The sequence below is a fragment of the Anomaloglossus baeobatrachus genome, chromosome 2 (assembly GCF_048569485.1).
Source record: "Anomaloglossus baeobatrachus isolate aAnoBae1 chromosome 2, aAnoBae1.hap1, whole genome shotgun sequence".
NCBI classification, from domain to species: Eukaryota; Metazoa; Chordata; class Amphibia; order Anura; family Aromobatidae; genus Anomaloglossus; species Anomaloglossus baeobatrachus.
In genome coordinates, this window is record NC_134354.1 from 656599980 (window position 1) to 656625295 (window position 25316).

The 25316-nt window shown below is 48.4% G+C and overlaps 1 protein-coding gene across 1 annotated transcript in view; it reads right to left on the reverse strand.

The window, feature by feature from the left end:
- The window catches only part of NEMP1 (nuclear envelope integral membrane protein 1), a 112459-nt gene extending 87675 nt beyond the window's left edge, over positions 1-24784 (reverse strand). The window contains 3 exon segments of the mRNA XM_075337053.1: positions 5588-5804; positions 11133-11254; positions 24672-24784. Of these exon segments, the coding sequence (XP_075193168.1) occupies positions 5588-5804; positions 11133-11254; positions 24672-24762 (430 nt within the window). The 5' untranslated portion in view covers positions 24763-24784.
- Positions 24785-25316: the final 532 nt, after the last annotated feature.

Below are 25316 nucleotides of genomic sequence, written 5' to 3' on the forward strand. Positions count from 1 at the left end.
TATACACCCCCCCGTACTGCTACGGGCTCATCCGTTTTGGTGCAAAAGCCAGAAGGAGGAAAAAATTATAAACTGGTTTAAAGTAAATTCAATCCGAAGGAATATCGGAGAACTGAAACCATTTAACATGAACAACATGTGTATACAAAAACAGGGGCGGGTGCTGGGTCTCCCAATTGGAGCTAGAAGAAAAGGAATTTACGGTAAGTAAACAAAATTCCCTTCTTCTTTGTCGCTCCTAATTGGGAGACCCAGATAATTGGGACGTCCAAAAGCAGTCCCTGGGTGGGTAAATAATACCTCATAATAGAGCCGTAACGGCTCCGTCCTACAGGTGGGCAACTGCCGCCTGAAGGACTCGCCTACCTAGGCTGGCATCTGCCGAAGCATAGGTATGCACCTGATAGTGTTTCGTGAAAGTGTGCAGGCTCGACCAGGTAGCTGCCTGACAAACCTGCTGAGCCGTAGCCTGGTGTCGCAAGGCCCAGGACGCTCCCACGGCCCTGGTAGAATGGGCCTTCAGTCCTGAGGGAACCGGAAGCCCCGAGGAACGGTAAGCTTCGAGAATTGGTTCCTTGATCCACCGAGCCAGGGTTGATTTGGAAGCTTGTGTCCCTTTACGCTGGCCAGCGACAAGGACAAAGAGTGCATCCGAGCGGCGCAGGGGCGCCGTACGAGAAATGTAGAGTCTGAGTGCTCTCACCAGATCTAACAAGTGCAAATCCTTTTCACATTGGTGAACTGGATGAGGACAAAACGAGGGTAAGGAGATGCCTGATTGAGATGAAAAGGGGATACCACCTTAGGGAGGAAATCTTGGCGGACGTTGGTTTCCTAGCCTGTCTCATAGTGGCAATGACCTCTTGAGATAATCCTGAAGACGCTAGGATCCAGGACTCAATGGCCACACAGTCAGGTTGAGGGCCGCAGAATTCAGATGGAAAAACGGCCCTTGAGATAGCAAATCTGGTCGGTCTGGCAGTGCCCACGGTTGGCCGACCGTGAGATGCCACAGATCCGGGTACCACGACCTCCTCGGCCAGTCTGGAGCGACGAGGATGGCGCGGCGGCAGTCGGCCCTTATCTTGCGTAAAACTCTGGGCAACAGAGCCAGAGGAGGAAACACATAAGGAAGCTGAAACTGCGACCAATCCTGAACTAAGGCGTCTGCCGCCAGAGCTCTGTGATCTTGAGATCGAGCCATGAATGTTGGGACCTTGTTGTTGTGCCGTGACGCCATTAGGTCGACGTCCGGCATCCCCCAGCGGCAACAGATCTCCTGAAACACGTCCGGGTGAAGGGACCATTCCCCTGCGTCCATGCCCTGGCGACTGAGAAAGTCTGCTTCCCAGTTTTCTACGCCCGGGATGTGAACTGCGGATATGGTGGATGCTGTGGCTTCCACCCACAGCAGAATCCTCCGGACTTCCTGGAAGGCTTGCCGACTGCGTGTCCCACCTTGGTGGTTGATGTAAGCCACCGCTGTGGAGTTGTCCGACTGAATTCGGATCTGCTTGCCTTCCAGCCACTGCTGGAACGCTTTTAGGGCAAGATACACTGCCCTGATCTCCAGAACATTGATCTGAAGTGAGGACTCTTGCTGAGTCCACGTACCCTGAGCCCTGTGGTGGAGAAAAACTGCTCCCCACCCTGACAGGCTCGCGTCCGTCGTGACCACCGCCCAGGATGGGGGTAGGAAGGATTTTCCTTTCGATAATGAGGTGGGAAGAAGCCACCACCGAAGGGAAGCTTTGGTTGCTTGAGAGAGGGAGACGTTCCTGTCTAGGGACGTCGGCCTCCTGTCCCACTTGCGTAGGATGTCCCATTGAAGAGGACGCAGGTGAAACTGCGCGAAAGGAACTGCTTCCATTGCTGCCACCATCTTCCCCAGGAAGTGCATGAGGCGCCTCAAGGGGTGTGACCGACCTTGAAGGAGAGATTGTACCCCTGTCTGTAGTGAACGCTGTTTGTCCAGCGGAAGCTTCACTATCGCTGGAAGAGTATGAAACTCCATGCCAAGATATGTCAGTGATTGGACCGGTGTCAGATTTGACTTTGGAAAATTGATGATCCACCCGAAACTCTGGAGAATCTCCAGAGTAACGTTGAGGCTGTGTTGGCATGCCTCTTGAGAGGGTGCCTTGACCAGCAGATCGTCTAAGTAAGGTATCACTGAGTGACCCTGAGAGTGGAGGACCGCAACTACTGTAGCCATGACCTTGGTGAAAACCCTTGGGGCTGTCGCCAGGCCGAACGGCAGTGCCGCGAACTGAAGGTGTTCGTCTCCTATGGCGAAGCGCAAGAAGCGCTGATGCTCTGGAGCAATTGGTACGTGGAGATAAGCATCCTTGATATCGATCGATGCTAGGAAATCTCCTTGGGACATTGAGGCGATGACGGAGCGGAGGGATTCCATCCGGAACCGCCTGGTCCTTACGTGCTTGTTGAGCAGTTTTAGGTCCAAAACAGGACGGAAGGACCCGTCCTTCTTTGGAACCACAAACAGGTTGGAGTAGAAACCGTGACCCTGTTGCTGAAGAGGAACCGGGACCACCACTCCTTCTGCCTTCAGAATGCCCACCGCCTGCAGAAGAGCCTCAGCTCGCTCGGGAGGCGGAGATGTTCTGAAGAATCGAGTCGGAGGACGAGAGCTGAACTCTATCCTGTAACCGTGAGACAAAATGTCTCTCACCCAACGGTCTTTTACTTGTGGCAGCCAGGTGTCGCAAAAGCGGGAGAGCCTGCCACCGACCGAGGATGCGGTGTGAGGAGGCCGTAAGTCATGAGGAAGCCGCCTTGGTAGCGGCACCTCCGGCGGTCTTTTTAGGGCGTGATTTAGACCGCCATGCGTCGGAGTTCCTCTGATCCTTCTGAGGCCTTTTGGACGAGGAGAATTGGGACCTGCCCGTACCCCGAAAGGACCGAAACCTCAACTGTCCCCTCCTCTGTTGGGGTGTTTTTGGTTTGGCCTGGGGTAAGGATGTTTCCTTTCCCTTGGATTGTTTGATGATTTCATCCAATCTCTCACCAAACAAACGGTCGCCAGAAAATGGCAATCCAGTTAAGCACTTTTTGGAAGCCGAATCTGCCTTCCATTCCCGCAGCCACAAGGCCCTGCGTATTGCCACCGAATTGACGGCTGCAACCGCCGTACGGGTCGCAGAGTCCAGGACAGCATTAATAGCGTAGGACGCAAATGCCGACGTTTGAGAGGTTATGGACGCCACCTGCGGCGCAGACGTACGTGTGAGTGCGTCAATTTGCGCCTGACCAGCTGAGATAGCTTGGAGTGCCCATACGGCTGCGAATGCTGGAGCAAAAGACGCGCCGATAGCTTCATAGATGGATTTCAACCAGAGCTCCATCTGTCTGTCAGTGGCATCCTTGAGTGAAGCTCCATCTTCCACTGCAACTATGGATCTAGCCGCCAGTCTGGAGATTGGAGGATCCACCTTGGGACACTGAGTCCAGCCCTTGACCACGTCAGGGGGGAAAGGGTAACGTGTATCCTTAAGGCGCTTGGAAAAACGCTTATCTGGACAAGCTCGGTGTTTCTGGACTGCCTCTCTGAAGTCAGAGTGGTCCAGAAACATACTCCTTGTACGCTTGGGAAACCTGAAACGGAATTTCTCCTGCTGAGAGGCTGACTCCTCCACTGGAGGAGCCGAGGGAGAAAAATCCAACATTTGATGTATGGATGCGATAAGATCATTCACTATGGCGTCACCATCAGGAGTATCAAGGTTGAGAGCGGCCTCAGGATCAGAATCCTGATCAGCTACCTCCGCTTCATCTTCTGAGACCCTGAACAATGTGATGAGGTCGAGGGGATTTCCCAGCGAGCTCGCTTAGTCGGTCTGGAGCTGCGGTCCGTGTCAGAGACCTCACCCTGGGATCCATGGGACACCCCGGGAAGACATTGCTGTTCCCACTGAGGGGAACCAGGGGACAATGATTCCACAGTGCCCCTGGCTTGAGATGCCGGCCTGGACTGCAAGGCTTCTAATATCTTAGCCATAGTCTCAGAAAGTCTTTCAGTAAAAACTGCAAACTCCGTCCCTGTCACCTGGACAGTGTCAACAGGTGGTTCTCCCTGGGCCACCCTTAGCAGAGGCTCTGGCTGAGAAAGTGCCACAGGGGCCGAGCATTGCACACAATGAGGGTCAGTGGAACCTGCCGGCAGTATAGCTGTACATGCTGCACAGGCAGCATAGTAAGTCTGTGCTTTGGCACCCTTGCTATTTGTGGACGACATGCTGTTGTCTCCTCTGAGCAATACAGGAGGGTATATAGCCACAAATCAACAGTGCACCATACAGTGTAAAGTATAGACTATAATCATATAAACTATAAATACACTTCTGCACTAGTGGGGCCAGCACCACAGGTGCTGCTTACCGCCTGCGCAAAGCGGTTGTGTGGGCACCAGAAATCCTGCCTGGGTCTCCCTGAGCTTGTCTCTCCTCTCCAGCGTTAGCAGAGCTGAGAGGAATGGCTGCCAGCGTCCTGGGGAGAGGAGGGAGCCATGGGCGTGACACAGAAAAGTGCGGGAACTGGTGCCCCACTGTGCAGAGTGAGGGGGGTGGAGTATGCAAAGCATGTTCCAGCCCTCAGTGCTGCCGTCCTGTACAGCGTCCCGCCCTTCCCCTGACTGGCAGGGCTGGGGGCGGGAAGAAAGACACAAACACACTCAGCGACGCTGAAGTGTATAGTGGCACAAATGCAGCCAGCGCTGCTGTCCCCGGTGCACTAGCACACCCAGCAATGCTGGAGTGTTGCTGTGCGCGGTCCCCACGGGGACACAGAGTACCTCCAAGTAGCAGGGCCATGTCCCTGAACGATACTCGGCTCCTATCCAGCAGGGTCCTCAGGAGCTGTGGATGGAGCACGGTCTCCTGTGCCTGGAGACCGATGGGATCCCACTTCACCCAGAGCCCTAATTGAGGGATGGGGAAGGAAAGCAGCATGTGGGCTCCAGCCTCCGTACCCGCAATGGATACCTCAACCTTAACAACACCGCCGACAAGAGTGGGGTGAGAAGGGAGCATGCTGGGGGCCCTGTTATGGGCCCTCTTTTCTTCCATCCGACATAGTCAGCAGCTGCTGCTGACTAAGCTGTGGAGCTATGCGTGGATGTCTGACCTCCTTCGCACAAAGCATAAAAACTGATGAGCCCGTAGCAGTACGGGGGGTGTATAGGCTGAAGGGGAGGGGCTTTACACTTTTAGTGTAATACTTTGTGTGGCCTCCGGAGGCAGTAGCTATACACCCAATTGTCTGGGTCTCCCAATTAGGAGCGACAAAGAAAAGCCCTTTAAGGTAAAACCTTTTGATTTAAAAAAAATTGGAAGGGTTTACTTTAGTCACAGAGCCACTGGGGAGGAAATGGTCACTTAACCCTATGATACCAGCTAATGTCAAGCAGAAGGCCAATAACCACTAAGCCTATAATGGAACAAGCTTAAAGATTTCTGGGGTTAAACTTTAAGCAGGTAAAGCATTGGCGATCATCAGGGATAATCTGCAAGATATAAGGACTGTTTGCTACAGACAATTCTCTTATACAAAATGGCCAAGTGCACCCTACCTTTAGACAGTGTGACAGTATAGCGGGTTTCTGCTTCATTCACATGCACTTTAATGCAGGTCTTATTGCTCTGGAGATCCACATTTATGTAGGTATCATTTAATTTCTCCTTAAAGAACGAGAAGAAGTCGAACACAGTAAAGCCTTCCAATTCCTTCAGCCTCTCCTCACTGTCCACCTGCGTCACTCTGATCATCCTGCTGCTATTCACCCGAATCTACAGGAAAGACATACAATAATATAGATCTCCTAAGAACACCGCTGCCAGGAAAGAGCGATCGCAGACCACACGTATCACAGCACAACATTACACCTTCTCACAGTAGCAACAAATAAAAAATATATATATATATATATCACAGATATCACAATGTAAACGGCATGTAATATTAACCCCTTCACGACCGGCCGATTTTTCGCTTTCCGTTTTTTTTCCCCATTCTTTTTCTGAGAGACGTAACTTTTTTATTTTTCAGTCAATATGGTCATGTGAGGGCTCATTTTTTGTGGAACGAGCTGTACTTTTAAATGAAACCATGAGTTTTACCATATAGTGTACTGGAAAACGGCAAAAAAATTCGAAATGCAGAAAAATTGTAAAAAAAGTGCGATAGCACTATTGTTTTTGAGAGATTTTATTCACTGTGTTCACTATATGGTAAAACTGATGTGTGGGTGTGATGCCTCAGGTCAGTGCGAGTTCGTAGACACCAAACATGTATAGGTTTACTTTTAAATAAGGGGTTAAAAAAAAAAATCGGAGGTTTGTCTGAAAAAAGTGGCGCACGTTTTATGCCATATTCCGTGACCCGTAGCGTTCTCATTTTTCAGGATCTGAGGCTCAGTGACTGCTTATTTTTTGCGTCTCGAGCTGACGCTTTTAACGGTACCATTTTTGCGCAGATGCTACGTTTTGATCGCCTCTTATAGCATTTTGCGCAAAAGTTGTGGCGACAAAAAACACGTCGTTTTGGCGTTTGGAATTTTTTTGTCGTTACGCCGTATACTGATCAGATTAATTTATTTTATATCTTGATAGATCGGGCGTTTCTGAACGCGGCGATACCAAATGTGTGTATATTTTTTTATTTTTTTAACCCTTTAATTTTCAATGGGGCGAATGGGGGGTGATTTGAACTTTTAGTTTTTTTTTTTTTAAAACTTTTTTTTATTTTACTAGTCCCCCTAGGGGGCTTTTGTGATCAGCATTCCGATCGCTCTGCACTATCTGCTGATCACAGCTACACAGCTGTAAACAGCAGATACGCTCTCTTTTTTCACTGTGCCGTGGGCACAGCGAAAGTGAAAGCAATTCATGTGTAGTACAGGAGTCATCACATGACCCTGTGCTACCATGACAACTACCGGAAGTCACGTGATCGCGTCACATGACTTCCGGTATCGGGCGGTAAGTAAAAGTTTACCGCGATCGCGCTTATAATGGCGCTGTCACATATTGACAGCGCAATTTAAGGGGTTAAACGGCACGAGCAGATAACGATTCTGCTCGTGCCTAGCAGGCACACATCTCAGCTGTGAAAATCAGCTGAGATGTGTGCCGATCGCAGCATGCTGCTGCCGGAAGACCGCGGGCAGTAACGTTATGACCGCTAGGACGTATTTTTACGGCCCGTGGTCCTTAAGGGGTTAAATGGATCTCTCAGACCTGATTCGACTTGTGTAGTTACTTTCAAAATCCATGTCAGATTGGCTATAGGATATGGATATCAAGAGCATTTTATTAGTGCAGCTATAGAATAAAATAACCCACGAGTCCAAATGTGTTCAGTCTCCATTCACCCATCCTGACGGACAGCCGCAGCTTGTACTGAGCAGTGTAAGATCTCAGCAGCAGGAGGGACTCTGAGGATCAGTCAGGCTAGGGGGGCAGGGATTGAGTTTAAACTTTTATGAAGTATTGTACAGCGATTCTGACATGGATTTTTACAGTACATATACCAGTCCCATCAGGTCTATGAGATGTGGTAATGTATGTAGTTTGCATTGTAAAATCTGGTGAAAGGTATCACAATACAACCTACAACCTAACAGGGTGAGGGGGGGAACTATGAATATATTTTCTGCTCCAGTGCAACCGTCACTCAAGCAGCTGCTCATTTTACAAACTTTACTTTCTTGGATTTCAAAACCTAAACATCCGAGCTGCCACTACAGGTATGTATAGAATCAGTCTGATAGTGCCAGTATAGCACTGGCTTTAGGTTATATACGAAAATCCTGGAAAATCCTGGTGATTGGTTCCCTTTAAGTATTTGCTGGAGAAATGTCGACATCTCTTGTTTTTTACATGCGTTTTTGTTGCAGATTTTACCTAATCATTAGTATGGGTGAAATCCTCAGTGAAAATGGTGAAACAATTGACATGCAGCAGATTAAACTCTTCGAGAAAAAAATAAGCAACATGTGCATGAGACTTTATGATTCTCATTCACTTTGCTGACACTAGGAAATACTTCAGCTTTTGTGAGAAAACGGAGCAGAAAAAAAAAATGTGACAAAATTACATGTGACTCTAAAAGGGTTACAAAGTATCTCCCTGCTGTGTCACCCGGTACCCCACTATTTCCTAAGGCTGCTTTCACATTTGTGTTGTTTTGCATCCGTCACAATCAATTGTGTGACTGATGCAACGGATGTGTTGCAGATAGTGGCACAACTGATGTGACTGATGCTGCAAAACAAAAAAAAACAATCTTTTTTTTTTTTTTTTTTTTTTTTACCGGTGGCCGGCTTTTGTGAACGATCAGCTGCTGGAACTGAATTTACAGTCCATCATGGTTTTTTACTGTGCGCATGCTCACAGTAAAAAAAAAAACGATGTGCCGCACACAAAAAGCGTTACAGCGTGCGTTCCTACCGCCTGACGGTCAGTGAGTATACGACTGATCTGTCACAAGGTGGATGCAACGCAGGGCCATCAGTCACAATCCGTCGCAAATAGAAGTCTATGGGGAAAAAAAATGGATTCCTGCAAAATATTTTCCAGGATACCATAATTCCTCAAGGCGACGGATTGTGGCTGATGCAAAACAGCGCAAGTGTGAGAGCAGCCTTACAGCGGTTGTTGGGTCTTCTGAGGAAAATCTGCAGTTACTTTAGGTCATTGCAGACATCTGGACCCTCACAGTGTCAACAGATGTTGTCAGGATTCTCTAGTATTACCAATGAGAGCGCAAGAGCAAGTGACAAGTAAGCAACTCCCATTACTGAGATAGGAGGTGGCAGGTGTTATTGATGAGATTCTATGTAGATATAAGAGGGAGGCGGCCGAGCTCCGCCTCCCCATCCTCCCTCTGAAATCTTCGATCTACATAAAATCTCATCAGTAAGGCTATGTGCGCACTAGAAAAGTGATTTTTCTCAAGAAAATTTCTTGAGAAACTTCTGGGAGTTAAAGATTACCGCACCTGCGGTAAAAAAAAACCTCACCGAAACCGTGGGAAAAAAACGCATGCGTTTTTGCCACAGGTTGGTCCCTGCGGTTTTTTATGCCCTAACTGCAATAAATAATATAGATAATAGATGGATAGAGGGAAAGATGGATAGATAGATAATAGATAGAGGAGAAAGACCTATATATGTCCCACCTCCCTGCATATTCTAAGCTGGCACCCTTTAGTGACTTTCATGTGGCACTAAAGGGTGCCTAGCCTTGTAATTAGCCAAAAAATAACTAAATAATTAAAAAAAAAAAACTACGTGAGGTCCCCCATATCTTTTGTAGCCAACTAGGGTAAAGCAGACGGCTGCAGACCACAGCTGGCAGCTTTACCTTGGCTGGTAATCCAAAACAGAGGGCACCCCAAGCGGTTATTTTACAATAAATAATTTAAAATAAAAAACGTGGGGTATCCCCCAAATTGGATCACCAGCCAAGGTAAACCGGAAAGCTGTGGTCTGGTATTCTCAGGCTAGGGAGGTCCACAGTTATTGGACTCTCCCCAGCCTAAAAATAGCAGGCCACAGCCGCCCCAGAAGTGGCGCAACCATTAGACGTGTCAATCCTGGCGCTGCGCCCCAACTCATCCCAATGCCCTGGTGCGGTGGCAAACGGGGTAATATATGGGGTTGATGCCAGATGTGTAATGTCACCTGGCATCAGGCCCTGGGGTTCGTGATGTCAAGCGTCTATCAAATACCCGACATCACAAACCCAGTCAGTAAGAAATAAAATATAGACAAAAAAAGTTTTATTTGAAAAAACACTCCCCAAAACATTCCCTCTTTCACCTATTTATTGAAAAGAACAATCAAATTCGGGTCCGGATTAATGCAATAAGGGGGTCCCACGATGATCCATACCATAGTCACTGTCCCAGTCAATGAAGAACAAAATGTTCCCCATTGGCTGGGAGAGTAGTGCAGTGACCTGAGCTAACATCAATAGGTCAGCAGAGGTCACGGCAGGGGATGAGGAGTGCTGCCATAAGGAGGTTAGATGAGATCATTACCTGCAGTGATGATCTCCTGCACTCCTGACGTCAGCGCTGTCACTGACTTCTATGCTCGCCGCGTTTTCAGCGAAGAATTGCGGAAGCCCGTGACGTCACCGCTAGTGACTGCCTCAGGCCGCCGGCGAGACGTGATGTGAGAACGTGGCGGGCACAGAAGGCAGTGGCAGCGCTGACGTCAGTAGAGGAGATCGTCACAGCAGGTAATGATCTCATCTAACCTTCTGACAGCAGGGCTCGTCATCCCCACGGCTGCCTGCACCGCAGTGTGAGAAGCTGCTGATACTGCAGTACGGGCAGACACTGACACACAGCAGTGCCGGCAGCCGTGGGGCTGGAGTGGGACACAGACTGCACGGGCACCCGACGGAGGTCACACGGAAGTGATTCCGTGCGGCGTCCAGGGAGTGTGATGTGTGTGTGTTTACTCTCTGCTCTGCTTTCTCTTCCTGTCATAATGACATCACTTCCCTGCAAAACGCAGGCAGTGATGAACATTACCGCAGGTAAACCGCGGCTATACCGCACATCATTTGCTACCTGCGGTATATCCACGGTATTTTGCGATTACATTACAGTGAAATACCGGGGGTATGCCGCAGGTACCTGCGGAAAAGAAGTGGCATGCACATTTTCTCAAGAAATTTTCTCAAGAAATTCTGCAGAAAGAATTTTCTTGAGAAAAAAAAACGCAGTGTGCGCACAGCTATTTTTTTTCCCCATAGGTTTTGCTGGGAAATGTCTGCAGAAAGATTACAAACATTTCTCCAGAAATTTCTGCAGCAAAACCGCGGGTAAAAACGCAGTATGTGCACAAGGCCTAACAGCTGCCATCTCCTATCTCAGTAATGGGAAAGTCTTCACTGATCAGTTCTGGGAGAGAAAGACGCAAACTTGTCTGATAAGATATATTACAAAGTTAGTTATATTCATGTGTACTATTCATTTATGAAATAAAAAATAAAAATGACAATTATGCTAACGCCACCGGTTGGTTCAAAGAACATATACTTTTAGCACAATATGAAGGATGCGATGAAGATGGTCAGATAAAGCACAGCGTCAGCTCCTACCTGCACTTTAGTCCAGACATCGAACCACTTTGGCTCGGACACTTTATTGTAGCAGAAATTCTGGGATATATTATATGTGGTAGACTTCCCTTCCACCAGTTTTATCACTTTTACTTGTGTTTCTAAAATAAAAAAAATGATATAAAAATAATTTACATAGTAATAAATGACAATTATAATGATATCTGAAAAATTAAAGCACCATTGCCGCGTTTTGCTTTTGTTTATTCAGCGCAGGAGTGGGGCTTTAAACCTAATCTCTCTGCCCCGCGTTGTATACTCACCCTCCGGTATCGTCACCTCTTTTTGTGTTGCTCAGGGTATAAGGCGCCATCTTGTGCCTGTAACCTCTGACTTGCTGGAAGTCAGAAGTTATATCACAAGTGGTCAGTACAACTCTATGAGAGCCAGAACGAGGCTCTTATAGATTTGTATTGATATGTGACCTCCATGAAACACTGGAGCTGGCAGCAGGTCATAAATCACCGGAGAACGACGCTGGAAACAGATGAAGACGGCGGTAGGTGAGTATAAGAGCAGGGGGCAAGGGACATAGTGGTTTACATATACTGACAATGCTGAGAGGGGAAGCTGCTCTATTACTAATATGTCGTGAGGGGCGCTCAATACTAAATGATGCTGTGAGAGAAACGCGTCACCGAAAGTGTCAGATGGATAAAATATAACCCCATGCCAAGCAATCTGTGTCAGATATATCAACCACGTTCACCATTCGTTATATTTCACAAGGACTATAGCTTTATTAGTAATTAGAAATCCTATTTTAGCTACTAGTCGAGGTACATATCAATATAATGGTGATTAAATACAATCTGATATTATTGTTGTAACCTCATATTGGACAAAATAGATAAAGGTCAAAGCAATAGATAAAAGAACGTACAGCAAGAAAGCGCACATAGAACAATTATTAAAAGCTTCAAATTGTATTGGTATATTTCATACATATTGTTTTCTTTCCATATATAAAGGCTATAAGTTCAGTCTGATGCCCACAATCCCCCAGCAGTAAAGCAATACCAGAGATCCCTTATTCAATGTTAGCATTTTAGAGTGCAGCTGTATGTGTTTTGTAGTGATATTGCGTTTTTAGCTGGCACCTGTTCACACCTATTGGATATGTGGGTCAGTGCAGTGCATTTCTTTCTGACTGAGCACACCGCCCTATAACCAAGGTGTGCCCTTCCCCCTTTATAGCGGGATCCTTTCTGCCCAGACATATAGGTCTTTAACCCAGATAGTATTTCAAGTTAGGTTCCTGGTATAGAGATCACCTTGTCATGGTAGCCGGGCACACATGCATTGGCCAATATAAAAGCTAAATACAGTGGAACCTTGGTTAACGAGAACAATCCGTTCTGGGAGTGTACTTGTTAACCAAGTTACTCGTTCAGAAAAGCAAGATTTCCCATAGGAAACCATTGCAATGCAGACAATTCCTTCCACAACTTGTTAAATGTCCCATCCTGGTCCCCTATTGTGCCAACACACACACACACACACACACACACACACACACACACACACAATGCTCACCTTACCTTCCGTTCCATGGCCGGTCTCCTGGGACTTGCTGTTCACTGGTACGGGCTGTGTATCGGTAACCATCACGACGAGGGAAAACTTCCACTGCCAAAGCGCTGACGTCAAAGGCAGGAGCCACTTGCCTCTGATTGGTCAGCGCGCTGCCTTTGAGTAGCGGGAAAGGGGAAATTCCTGCCTCGTCGCTATGCTTGCCGATACACATCCTGGAGCGGCGAACTACAAGACCCTGGAGGCCGGCGATGGAACGGAAGGAACACATTATGCTCACCTTAACTTCCGCTCCATTGCCGGCCTCCTGGGTCTTGTAGTTCGCCACGAGGATTCCTCCTTCGTCGCGATGTACCGGCGAACTACAAGAACCATGAGGCCGGCGATGGAACGGAAGGTAAGGTGAGCCTAATACTCTATGTGTGTGCGTGTTTGTTTGTGCGTGCTTGTGTGTGTTTGTGTGGACTGCAAGAGCGGGTCAGAGCACGGTGGATGTATGGAACCGGAAGTGTGTGCGGTGAGTATTTTGCTCGTACAGCAAAGCTTTCTCGTAAGCAGAGTTACAAATTTACAGAAAGCTTTGCTCGTTAAGCGAAATTCTCGTTAACTGGGTTACTCGTTAAGCGAGGTACCACTGTATATATTTTTTTTTCAAATCTTCCTATAGCAGTAATGCAATAACAGAGCTTTTTATTCATTGTTAGCATTTTAGAGTGCAGCTGTATGTATTTTTGTAATCCCTCAGAAGAAACGGTGCCCGCTGAAACACGTGTCAGTAAAACGACATTGCTTCATAGCCAGGTACATTTCATGCTCCCTTTATTCCTAACATGTATTATTACATTTTAGTTCCTTCCATGTTGCAAATGTATCTCCGATATAACTTTCCCCACTTGGCACTCATATGGTCGTACACCTCAGACATCAGCTGTGGATTCACGCGTATTCATGCTTTTACCTCACTATCTTGGCCATTTTGCAGTGCGTTACCATCGTCCACTTTTTTTTTTATCAATCACGTTATTTCTCAATAACATTTGAAGCTTTTAATAACAGTTCTGCACTTTCTTTCCATTTGCTCTTCTTATTAGTACATAAACTGGACATAGACAAGGGAAGTCACTAATCTTTCAAAAATGTGATGATTGTGCATACCGGTCATGAGATTATGTAAAGGAGGCGCGTGCCTTGTTTCTCCAAGTATGAGGCATTTTTTCCTAAAGATCACTTTGATATTCAGCGCTAATGTGGGAAACAATCATTAGAGGAGTTTTCCCATGAATAAAGTTAATTTTAAAGTTGATTTTAATCAAAAGATATTAAAATAATAATTTCTACAATTGCATGTGTAGGAAAAACATGTTCCTGTACGGAGATAATCTTATATATATGTCCCTGCTGTGTACTGTGTAATGGCTGTGTCTGACTGTTCAGGGACATGATCTTATCAGACCACAGCTCCTGGGCAGGGGAGGAAGTAAAAGAAAGTATACAGACATTACAGATCGGGATCACAAATAATTCTTTCTTTGAGGTAAAGCATTTTTTAAAAAACAGGCAGAAAAATGTTTCACCTCACAGAAAGAATCAGCTAAAAAAGTATAGACTTTACAGCATGGGGTTATAGCTGATTCTTACTTTGAGGTAAAGCATTTTCCTGCCTATTTTTTTTTTATGGGGGGGGGGGGGGGGAGACTATTCTCCTTACGAAGACCTGACAAACCAGTCTGGCTGTCAGTGGTGAGGGGACTTATAGCGAAGACTATTCTCCTTACGGTGGCGCTAGAGTTTGTCTCCTTTCCTGGAGAGACAATTTGAACCCCGTGATCCCCACAAGCTTCTCATAAGCCAGATCAGTTACCCACACTTTGCAATGACAAGGGGCAATCACCCCGAAACACCGTGTCTGCAAATTGGGATTCTGATCTGGCATATATCCTAGGTCATATGAAAAGGCTTGTTAAAAATCCACTTGTGACTTTTAGGATCGCTACTTCCAATAGGTGGCGCTAGAGTTTGTCTCCTTTCCTGCAGAGACAGTTTGAATATTTTTTTTTAAAAAAACGATTCCTTCTCCCAGCAAAGTCTGTGAGAATTCAGAAATGCCGTGCCCACGCTGCTTCTTTGTTCCTTGCAGTTTTGAGTGCAGAAAAGAGAAAAAGCATGTCAATTCTAAGGCTATGTTCACACTAGAAAAATGATTTTTCTTAAGAAATTTCTTAAGAGTGAAGGATTAGTGCACCTGCGTTAAAAAACGCATCAAAAACACACCTGCGTTTTTGCCGCGTTTTCGGTGCGTTTTCGGTGCGTTTTCGGTGCGTTTTTACCGCTGGTTGCTCCCTGCGTTATTGTGCCAATTATCTATGGCAAAAAACGCAGTTAGCTGCAGAAAAGAAGTGACATGCTCATTCTTTTTCTTAAGAAAATCTACTGAAAGAATTTTCTTAAGAAAAAAACGCAGTGTGTGCACAGCTAATTTTTTTTGCCATAGGTTTTGCTGGGGAATGTCTGCAGAAAGGTTACAAGAATTTCTCAAGAAATTTCTGCAGCAAAAACGGACCCAAAACGCAGGTAAAAAACGCAGTGTGTGAACATAGCCTTAGTGTGTTTTTGTTCTGTTTCTTAAGCCCGTCCAGCCATTGAATACACTAACGTATGCGGTTTTTGCTGCGTTTTTCAGCCACAATGTGTAGTTTTCAGGTGCAGAAGAAGGGAATTTTGTTTACTTACCGTAAATTCCTTTTCTTCTAGCTCCAATTGGGAGACCCAGACAGTGGGTGTATAGCTACTGCCCTCTGGAGGCCGCACAAAGAACTACACTTAAAAGTGTAAGGCCCCTCCCCTTCTGGCTATACACCCTCCCGTAGGAGTACAGATTCCTCAGTTTTAGTACCAAAGCAAGAAGGAGGAAAGCCAATAACAGTTTCAAAAACAAATTCAATCCGATAACACGATCGGAGAACTTAAGAAACAACATGAACAACATGTGCACCCGAAAAAACGAAACCCTAAGAACAAATAGGGCGGGTGCTGGGTCTCCCAATTGGAGCTAGAAGAAAAGGAATTTACGGTAAGTAAACAAAATTCCCTTCTTCTTTTTCGCTCCTAATTGGGAGACCCAGACAGTGGGACGTCCAAAAGCAGTCCCTGGGTGGGTAAAAAGATACCACATGAACGGGCTGTCAGACAGCCTCTTCCTACAGGTGGGCCACCGCCGCCTGAAGGACCTGTCTACCTAGGCTGGCATCTGCCGAAGCGTAGGTATGCACTTGATAGTGTTTGGTAAACGTGTGCAGACTCGACCAGGTAGCCGCCTGGCACACTTGCTGAGCCGTAGCCTGATGCCGCAATGCCCAGGACGCACCCACGGCTCTGGTAGAATGGGCCTTCAGTCCAGATGGAATCGGAAGCCCAGCAGAACGGTATGTGTGAAGAATTGGTTCCTTGATCCACCGCGCCAGGGTGGATTTGGAAGCTTGCGATCCCTTATGCTGACCAGCGACTAGGACAAAGAGTGCATCCGAACGGCGTAGAGGCGCCGTGCGAGAAATGTAAATCCTGAGTGCTCTCACCAGGTCCAACAGATGTAAACCCTTTTCAAATTGGTGAACTGGATGCGGACACAAAGATGGCAAAGTGATATCCTGATTGAGATGAAAGGAAGAAACCACCTTGGGAGAAAACTCTGGAATTGGACGCAGTACTACCTTGTCTCGGTGAAACACCAGGAAGGGAGATTTGCAAGATAACGCCGCTAGCTCGGACACTCTTCGAAGAGACGTGACCGCCACAAGAAAAACTACCTTTTGTGAAAGCCGAGAAAGGGGAACCTCTTTCAAAGGCTCGAAAGGCGGCTTCTGGAGAGCAATGAGAACCTTGTTCTGATAGATCTTAGCTGAGGATGGTTTTCTAGCCTGTCTCATTGTGGCAACAACCTCATGAGATAAACCTGAGGCCACTAGGATCCAGGACTCAATGGCCACACAGTCAGGTTCAGGGCCGCAGAATTCAGATGGAAAAACGGCCCTTGAGACAGCAAATCTGGACGGTCTGGTAGTGTCCACGGTTGGCCTACCGTGAGATGCCACAGATCCGGGTACCACGACCTTCTTGGCCAATCTGGAGTGACGAGTATGGCTCGATGGCAGTCGGACCTGATTTTCCGGAGAACTCTGGGTAACAATGCTAGAGGTGGGAACACATAGGGGAGTCGGAATTGCGACCAATCCTGAACCAAGGCGTCTGCCGCCAGTGCTCGGTGATCGTGAGACCGTGCCATGAAAACTGGGACCTTGTTGTTGTGCCGTGACGCCATCAGATCGACGTCCGGCGTCCCCCAGCGGCAACAGATCTGCTGAAACACGTCCGGGTGAAGGGACCATTCTCCTGCGTCCATGCCCTGGCGACTGAGAAAGTCTGCTTCCCAGTTTTCCACGCCTGGGATGTGAACTGCGGATATGGTGGACGCTCTGCTTTCCACCCACGTCAAAATCCGTTGGACTTCTTGAAAAGCTTGGCGACTGCGTGTTCCCCCTTGGTGGTTGATGTACGCCACCGCCGTGGAATTGTCCGACTGAATCCGAATCTGCTTGCCTTCCAGCCATTGTTGGAAGGCTCGCAGGGCAAGATAGATTGCTCTGATTTCCAGAACATTGATCTGCAGGGTGGACTCTTCCAGAGTCCACATCCCCTGAGCCCTGTGGTGGAGATACACCGCTCCCCACCCTAATAGGCTCTCCCATTGTAGAGGGCGCAGATGAAACTGCGCGAACGGGACTGCCTCCATTGCTGCTACCATCTTTCCTAGGAAATGCATGAGGCGCCTCAGTGAGTGCGACTGGCTCTGAAGGAGAGATTGCACTCCAGTCCGTAGCGAGCACTGCTTGTCCAGTGGAAGCTTCACTATCGCTGAGAGAGTATGAAACTCCATGCCAAGATAAGTCAGAGATTGGGTCGGGGTTAGATGAGACTTTGGAAAGTTGATAATCCACCCGAAACTCTGGAGAGTGTCTAGTGCCACCTTCAGACTGTGTTGGCATGCCTCTTGAGAGGGTGCCTTTATAAGCAGGTCGTCTAGATACGGGATGACCGAGTGACCCTGCGAGTGCAGAACAGCTACTACTGCTGCCATGACTTTGGTGAAGACCCGGGGGGCTGTTGCCAGACCGAAAGGTAACGCTACGAACTGCAGGTGTTCGTCGTGTATGACGAAGCGTAGGAAACGCTGATGCTCTGGTGCGATCGGCACGTGGAGATACGCATCTTTGATATCTATTGATGCTAGAAAATCTCCTTGAGACATTGAGGCTATGACGGAGCGTAGGGATTCCATCCGGAACCTTCTGACTTTTACGTGTCTGTTGAGCAACTTTAGATCCAGGACGGGCCGATACGATCCGTCCTTTTTTGGGACCACAAACAGATTGGAGTAAAAACCGTGACCTTGTTCCTGAAGAGGGACGGAGGTCACCACTCCTTCCGCCTTTAGAGCGGCCACCGCCTGCAACAGAGCATCGGCTCGGTCTGGTGGTGGAGAAGTTCTGAAGAAACGAGTTGGCGGACGAGAACTGAACTCTATCCTGTACCCGTGAGACAGAATATCCCTCACCCAACGGTCTTTGACGTGTGACAGCCAGATGTCGCCAAAGTGGGAAGCCTCCCACCGACCGCGGGTGTGGGAATCGGAGACCGCAAGTCAGGAGGACGCCGTCTTGGCAACGGTTCCTCCGGCTGTCCTTTTTGGGCGTGACTGAGACCTCCAAGAATCTGAGCGTCTCTGGTCTTTTTGAGTCTTTTTTGACGAGGCGAATTGGGACCTGCCCGGTCCTCGAAAGGACCGATAACCAGACTGACCCTTCCTCTGTTGGGGTCTGTTTTGTCTGTGTTGCGGTAAGGATGAGTCCTTACCCTTGGAGTGTTTGATGATTTCATCCAAACGCTCTCCAAACAATCGGTCACGAGAAAAAGGCAAATTGGTTAAGCACTTCTTGGAATGAGAATCTGCTTTCCAATGTCTCAACCACAGGGCCCTACGCAAAACAACGGAGTTGGCTGACGCCACTGCCGTGCTGCTTGTAGCGTCAAGAACAGCATTAATCGCGTACGACGCGAATGCCGCCATTTGCTAGGTCAATGGTGCTACCTGCGGGGCAAATGCACGTGTGACGGAGTCAACTCGCGCAAGCCCGGCTGAGATAGCTTGGAGTGCCCATACGGCTGCAAAAGAAGGCGCTAATGACGCTCCAATCGCTTCATAGATGGATTTCAGCCAGAGCTCCATCTGCCTGTCAGTGGCATCTTTAAGTGCCGCTCCATCTTCAACTGCAACCAAGGATCTAGCTGCAAGCCTGGAAATTGGAGGATCCACTTTTGGACACTGGGTCCAACCCTTGACCACCTCAGGGGGAAAAGGATAGCGTGTATCTTTAAGCCGTTTAGGAAAACGCCTTTCAGGATAAGCGTGGGGTTTCTGGATTGCGTCTCTAAAGTCAGCGTGGTCCAGAAAAGTGCTTAAAGTACGCTTAGGGTATCTGAAATGGATTCTCTCGTGCTGCGAAGCTGACTCCTCCACAAGAGGAGCTGGTGGGGAAATATTTAACATCTTATTGATGTTAAATATAAGATCATTAACTACGGCGTCACCATCTGGTGTATCTAGATTGAGAGCGGTCCCAGGATCAGAATCCTGATCAGTTACGTCCGCCTCATCACCCATAGATTCATCTCGCTGGGATCCTGACCATTGAGATGAATGTGAAGGCCCATCATAGCGAGCCCGCTTAGGCTGCCCGGGGCCATCGTCCGAGTCAGAGTCTTCACCCTGAGGTGTATATGCCCGTCCCGGAGCTTGGAGCTGAGGGGGACCAGGGGGCAATGATTGCACAGTGTCCGTGGCCTGAAGTACAGGCCTAGCTCGCAATGTGTCAAGAATTTGTGACATAGTGAGAGACATTCTGTCAGCAAAAGCTGCAAACTCAGTTCCTGTCACCTGGACAGCATTCACAGGTGGTACACCCTGGGTCACGTCCAGCAGAGGTCCCGACTGTGCAAGCGCCGCAGGGGCCGAGCACTGCACACAATGGGGGTCCGTGGAGCCTGCCGGTAGAAAAGTCCCACATGCGGTGCAGGAAGCATATAATGTCTGTGCCTTGGCACCCTTGCGTTTTACGGACGACATGCTGCTGGCTCTCTGCAATGTGAGAGAGTCTATAGCCAAAGGGCGACCAGCGCTATGCAATACAAAGTATTTGTAGAAACAAAATACTAAGAATACTACTGGCACAAGAGGGGGTGAGCCCTGAGGGCTGCTTACCGCCCGCTGAACAGCGGGTAAGAGGCTGCAGAATTCCTTGTCTGGGTCTCCCCGGCTCCCCTCTGCAGCTCAGCGTGTCAGCAGGAATGGCTGCCGGCGTCTGTGGAGAGGGGCGGTCCGTGGGAGTTCCCAAACAAAAGTGCGGGAAACAGTGTCCCCTCTGTGCCGATTGTGAGGGCTGGAGTATGTAAAAACGACTCCAGCCCTCGGCGCTGATGCACTGACCAGCGTCCCGCCCCTCTCCTGACTGGCAGGTCTGGGGGCGGGAACGAACGGAAGCAGGCCGCAAAAGCCGGGGACTCGAGTTATCAGCGCGGCCGCCGTAAAAGCGCGGGCCGCGCTGAAGTCCCCGGCGCACCACAAGTGCCAGCCGCGCCGCAGTCCCAGCGGCCGGTGCGACCGATTCCTAGACGTGGCCAGCGTCCCGCCCCTCTCCTGACTGGCAGGTCTGGGGGCGGGAACGAACGGAAGCAGGCCGCAAAAGCCGGGGACTCGAGTTATCAGCGCGGCCGCCGTAAAAGCGCGGGCCGCGCTGGAGTCCCCGGCGCACCAAAAGTGCCAGCCGCGCCGCAGTCCCAGCGGCCGGCGTGACCGATTCCTAGACGTGGCCAGCGTCCCGCCCCTCTCCTGACTGGCAGGTCCGGGGGCGGGAACGAACGGAAGCAGGCCGCAAAAGCCGGGGACTCGAGTTATCAGCGCGGCCGCCGTAAAAGCGCGGGCCGCGCTGAAGTCCCCGGCGCACCACAAGTGCCAGCCGCGCCGCAGTCCCAGCGGCCGGCGCGACCGATTCCTATAAGTGTGCCTGCTTCAGCGAAGCTGAATGAGGCCATGGCACAAGCGCCGTAGCGCTGATGTCCCCCGGCGCACTACAACACCCAGCATGCTGCGGTGTGAGCGCCAAAAGCACGGGGACACAGAGTACCTTGAGGAAGCAGGGCCATGTCCCTGATGTACTCCGCTCCATCCAGCATCTTCTCCAGGGGCTGTAGATGGAGCACGGTCTCAGTGCCTGGAGACCAGTAAATCCCACTTCACCCAGAGCCCTGTAAAAAGGGATGGGGAAGGAATCAGCATGTGGGCTCCTGCCGCCGTACCCGCAATGGGTACCTCAACCTTACAAACACCTCCGACATACAGTGGGGTGAGAAGGGAGCATGCTGGGAGCCCTGTATGGGCCCTCTTTTCTTCCATCCGACATAGTCAGCAGCTGCTGCTGACTAAAAACAATGGAGCTATGCGTGCGTGTCTGACCTCCTTGCGCACAAAGCTAAAACTGAGGAATCTGTACTCCTACGGGAGGGTGTATAGCCAGAAGGGGAGGGGCCTTACACTTTTAAGTGTAGTTCTTTGTGCGGCCTCCAGAGGGCAGTAGCTATACACCCACTGTCTGGGTCTCCCAATTAGGAGCGAAAAAGAAATTTTCTGCAGCATGCACACAATCCCTTAATCAGGATTTATTTTTTTTAATAAATTGCATTATCTGAAAGGGAACAAGTTTTCTAACAGAGTACCTGTTAACAAAAATCAACTTTTAGAAAAAGAAAAAAAAAAAGTCATCAAAAAGAAAACTTGAATTGTAAATGCATTTGCTTGATTTAGTTGGATTCTGATTGCTTTGGATCAATATCTAACTACTTTCCAATGGAGGTATACCGCCATCGTGCTTTTGCAGGGCAGTGTTGAAAGTGCGTACGGCACATCCATGTTGGTGATTTTAGCACGTGTGCTGTCCCTGTGCTGTGTGACATCCAGATAGCAGACGGACAGCAGGAACGTCTATACTTACCTGTCCCCGGGGCTGCTGTCACTCTGGCTTCCGGGTCCGTGCTGAGTGCAGTGAATATGCAATGAGCGGGGTCAGAAGCAAGTGACAGCAGCGCCGAAGATAGGCGAGTATAGAAAATCATTTTATTTCAAAGACCCGTGTTTTCTGAAGTACGTGTCACACTGATGTCACGGAGATCACATCAGTGTGTGGTTCGTGTGACATCAGTGCTGCCGGAGAGAAACAAACATGTCTCCGTGCGGAACCGACAGACACGCGTGTGCTCCATACAGACACATAGTCCTTGTGAAAACACTGATGTGTGTGCAGACCTATTCATTTTATGGGTCTGCGTATGTCCGTGTCTGCGGTATGTAAGAGGGGCAATCCAAAAGTAATGATAATCGGTTATTTCTATTGCACACAGAAATTAAAATTAAATGTTTTCTTCTCTCTTAGGTACCCACTAGTCCAGGAAAGAAAAAAAAAAAAAAAAATCAGTTAAATAGGCCACGATTCCCGGGAACTACATTCATGTGAATATGAACTGCCGAGGAGTGAACATCAAAATGGAAAAAAACGAGCTCAGAGCTGTCATCAAATACCTCTGCTTGAAAAAATGACTACCAAAGACATACACAGCGACTTGGTGGAAACAGTGGGGGCTCTTCTCCTCCATATTACACAGTTGCACGCTGGGCCAAGGAATTTAAGCTGGGAAGAACATCGACGGAAGATGAACATCGTGAAGGACGCCCATCCACGTCCCTCAATGAAGAAAACGTGAAAAAAGTTGAAGAAGTTGTGTTGGCAGATCGAAGAGTGACTATCAGGCATGTAGCTGAGCTCACCGGGATCTGATATGGCAGTATTCAAAGAATCCTTGCAAAAGAATTGCATATGAGAAAGGTCTCCGTGCGTTGGGTGCCAAAAATGTTAACCGACGAGCAAAAGAAGAAACGAGTTGACATTTCAATAGCAAATCTCGAAAAGTTCCAAGCAGACAAGGAGGATTTTTTGTCACGTTTTTTGACCATGGACGAGACCTGGATCCACCACTTTGATCCCGAAACAACAATCAATGACATGGAAACGAGCCAACGCCGAAAAAATTCAAAGTGTCAAGCTCAGCAGGGAAGGTTATGGCGTCTTTTTTAGGACGCTGAAGGAATTATTATGGTGGACTATTTGGAGAAGGGAGCCACTATTACGGGCTCCTACTACGCAGAACAAATAAGACTGCGGAAGGATATCAAGGAGAAAAGGCGCGGCAAACTGCAGGCTGGAGTGCTGTTTCACCAAGATAACGCGCCAACTCACAAAGCTGCAGTTGCCATGGCAACCATTTAAGAAGCGGGCTTTGAACTGGTGGAACACCCCCCCTATTCGCCAGATCTAGCCCCCAGTGACTTCTTTCTCTTTCCTCGCCTCAAGGAACACCTCCGGGGCAAGAAACTTGACGACAATAGCGACGTGATAACCGCTGTTGGGGATTTTTTTGAGGGTCAAGATCAAGAATTTTTTTTTCGAAGGGAATTCTAAGTTTAGAAAAGAGATGGACTAAATGTATAGACTTGTTAGGAGACTATGTAGAAAAATATATATATTTTTTAATACATTCATTGTGTTTATTATTGATTATCATTACTTTTGGATCGCCCCTCGTATGAAAACGGACGTCATATGTATCGGAATCACTGACATGTATAGGGGGCCTTAGTAGGGTTTTCACTGATAAACATGACAATCACACTGCTCTCACACAGTTTACAGCACAACGTGATGCGACAGTGAAAATAAAGTAAAACTACGGCCCCAGCAGCCGCACACCTCTCGCCCTCCATGTCAGTGAGCAGAGAGAATTCCCCGAGATGTCGTCGCTCAGGGCAGACATATCTCTCCTGGTGCAGCGCTACCGACGGATCCACTGAATGGGAAGCCGGCAATTTGCGCACCGTGCTCCTCACATTGGACCTCTTTACTTAATGAGTCTTTAATTCTATTTTTTCAGGTGTATTAATATAAAAAGAAAATCTCAGGAGTCAGGAGAGCCCTGGTGCTGGGGGCCATACCTGACGCCCAGCAATAGAAATAGTGAAAAATAAAGCCAAGTTCACACATCCAGTAATCGTCCGTTAGAACAGATCCAAAAACAATACATTGGCAAAAAACCAACAAATGTCCGCTTCTAGAAATGCGTGAACCCATACAGGGGGAGAAGAGAAAGGAGAGACGGATCACCATTCTACAACACAGAAGTTTAGGTTCCCATTGACGTTTATGGGGTTCGGAGTGAAGCTCCAGGGACGTCTGAGTTCCGAACCCAACTTTTAACTAAAGTCCGGCTCGACCCAGTGAACCAGAACTCCCACGGGTCCGCTCAGCTCTATCCGGTTTGAAAAAAATTGATTTTTGCAGGATCCAATCTTTAACATCAGAGTCTATAGAAAACGGATCCATGAACTGATCGCTATTTAACCATCCATTCTCCTTTCATTTGTAAAGGATCCATTTTTCTTACTGGATCAGTTTCAAATGTAAGATGAATAGTAATTAGTTAAGGGATCTGATTTCCATAGACTCTAAAGTAAAAAAAAAAAAAACAAAAAAGGATCCAGCTGAAATCAATTTTTTCACAACGGACGAGAAAGTTTTCTCTGCAGAACTTTTTCCCACCAGATCTCTGCAGGATCCGATCTAATGGACGATTACTGGCCGTGTAGCCTCAGAAAAGCAGAAGACGCTGGAGCCAGCTAATGACTGAGGCCATGTCAGGCGCACAGGGAGCCCGCACACCTGCCAAAACGTATGGGGGCAGCCATTTTCCGGGAGGTCTCCTACTCCCTGCCCTGAGCAGCAATGCACAGCCTTCCGCAGAGTGTACAGGACCGGGCGGACTCCTCGTTACCTGCCACCGCAGCACACAGTGTCGGGACCAGCAATATCAGCACAATCACCGCCGCCCTCATCACTCCACATCCAGACACTTCTCCCGCCATAACCACGGACTCAAAAGAGTCTTCGAACCGAGACCTGGAACGCAAACACTTCCGCAGCGTGTCACCAGGCCATAACAATTTCGACGCAGTTAGATGACGTCGGGGGTCATGTGATCGGGTTTACTCAGCACGTGACCGGGCAGATGGCGAGGCGGAGAGGACAACGGCCCGTCCTGTCACGTGATTGGCTTGCACAGCTTTGCACGTGGTCACTGCAGCATTCTGGGCAGTTTAGCTTGTGTGACCGGTAGCTGAAAACCGAACCTGTAGTCACAGCCGTCCATTACGCTGGTCACACCTCTGTATGGAGGATTCATAATAAGACTGGTCACACCTCTGTATGGAGGTTTCATAGTAAGACGCTGGTCACACCTCTGTATGGAGGTTTTATAATAAGACGCTGGTCACACCTCTGTATGGAGGTTTCATAATAAGACGCTGGTCACACCTCTGTATGGAGGTTTCATAGTAAGACGCTGGTCACACCTCTGTATGGAGGTTTCATAGTAAGACGCTGGTCACACCTCTGTATGGAGGTTTCATAGTAAGACGCT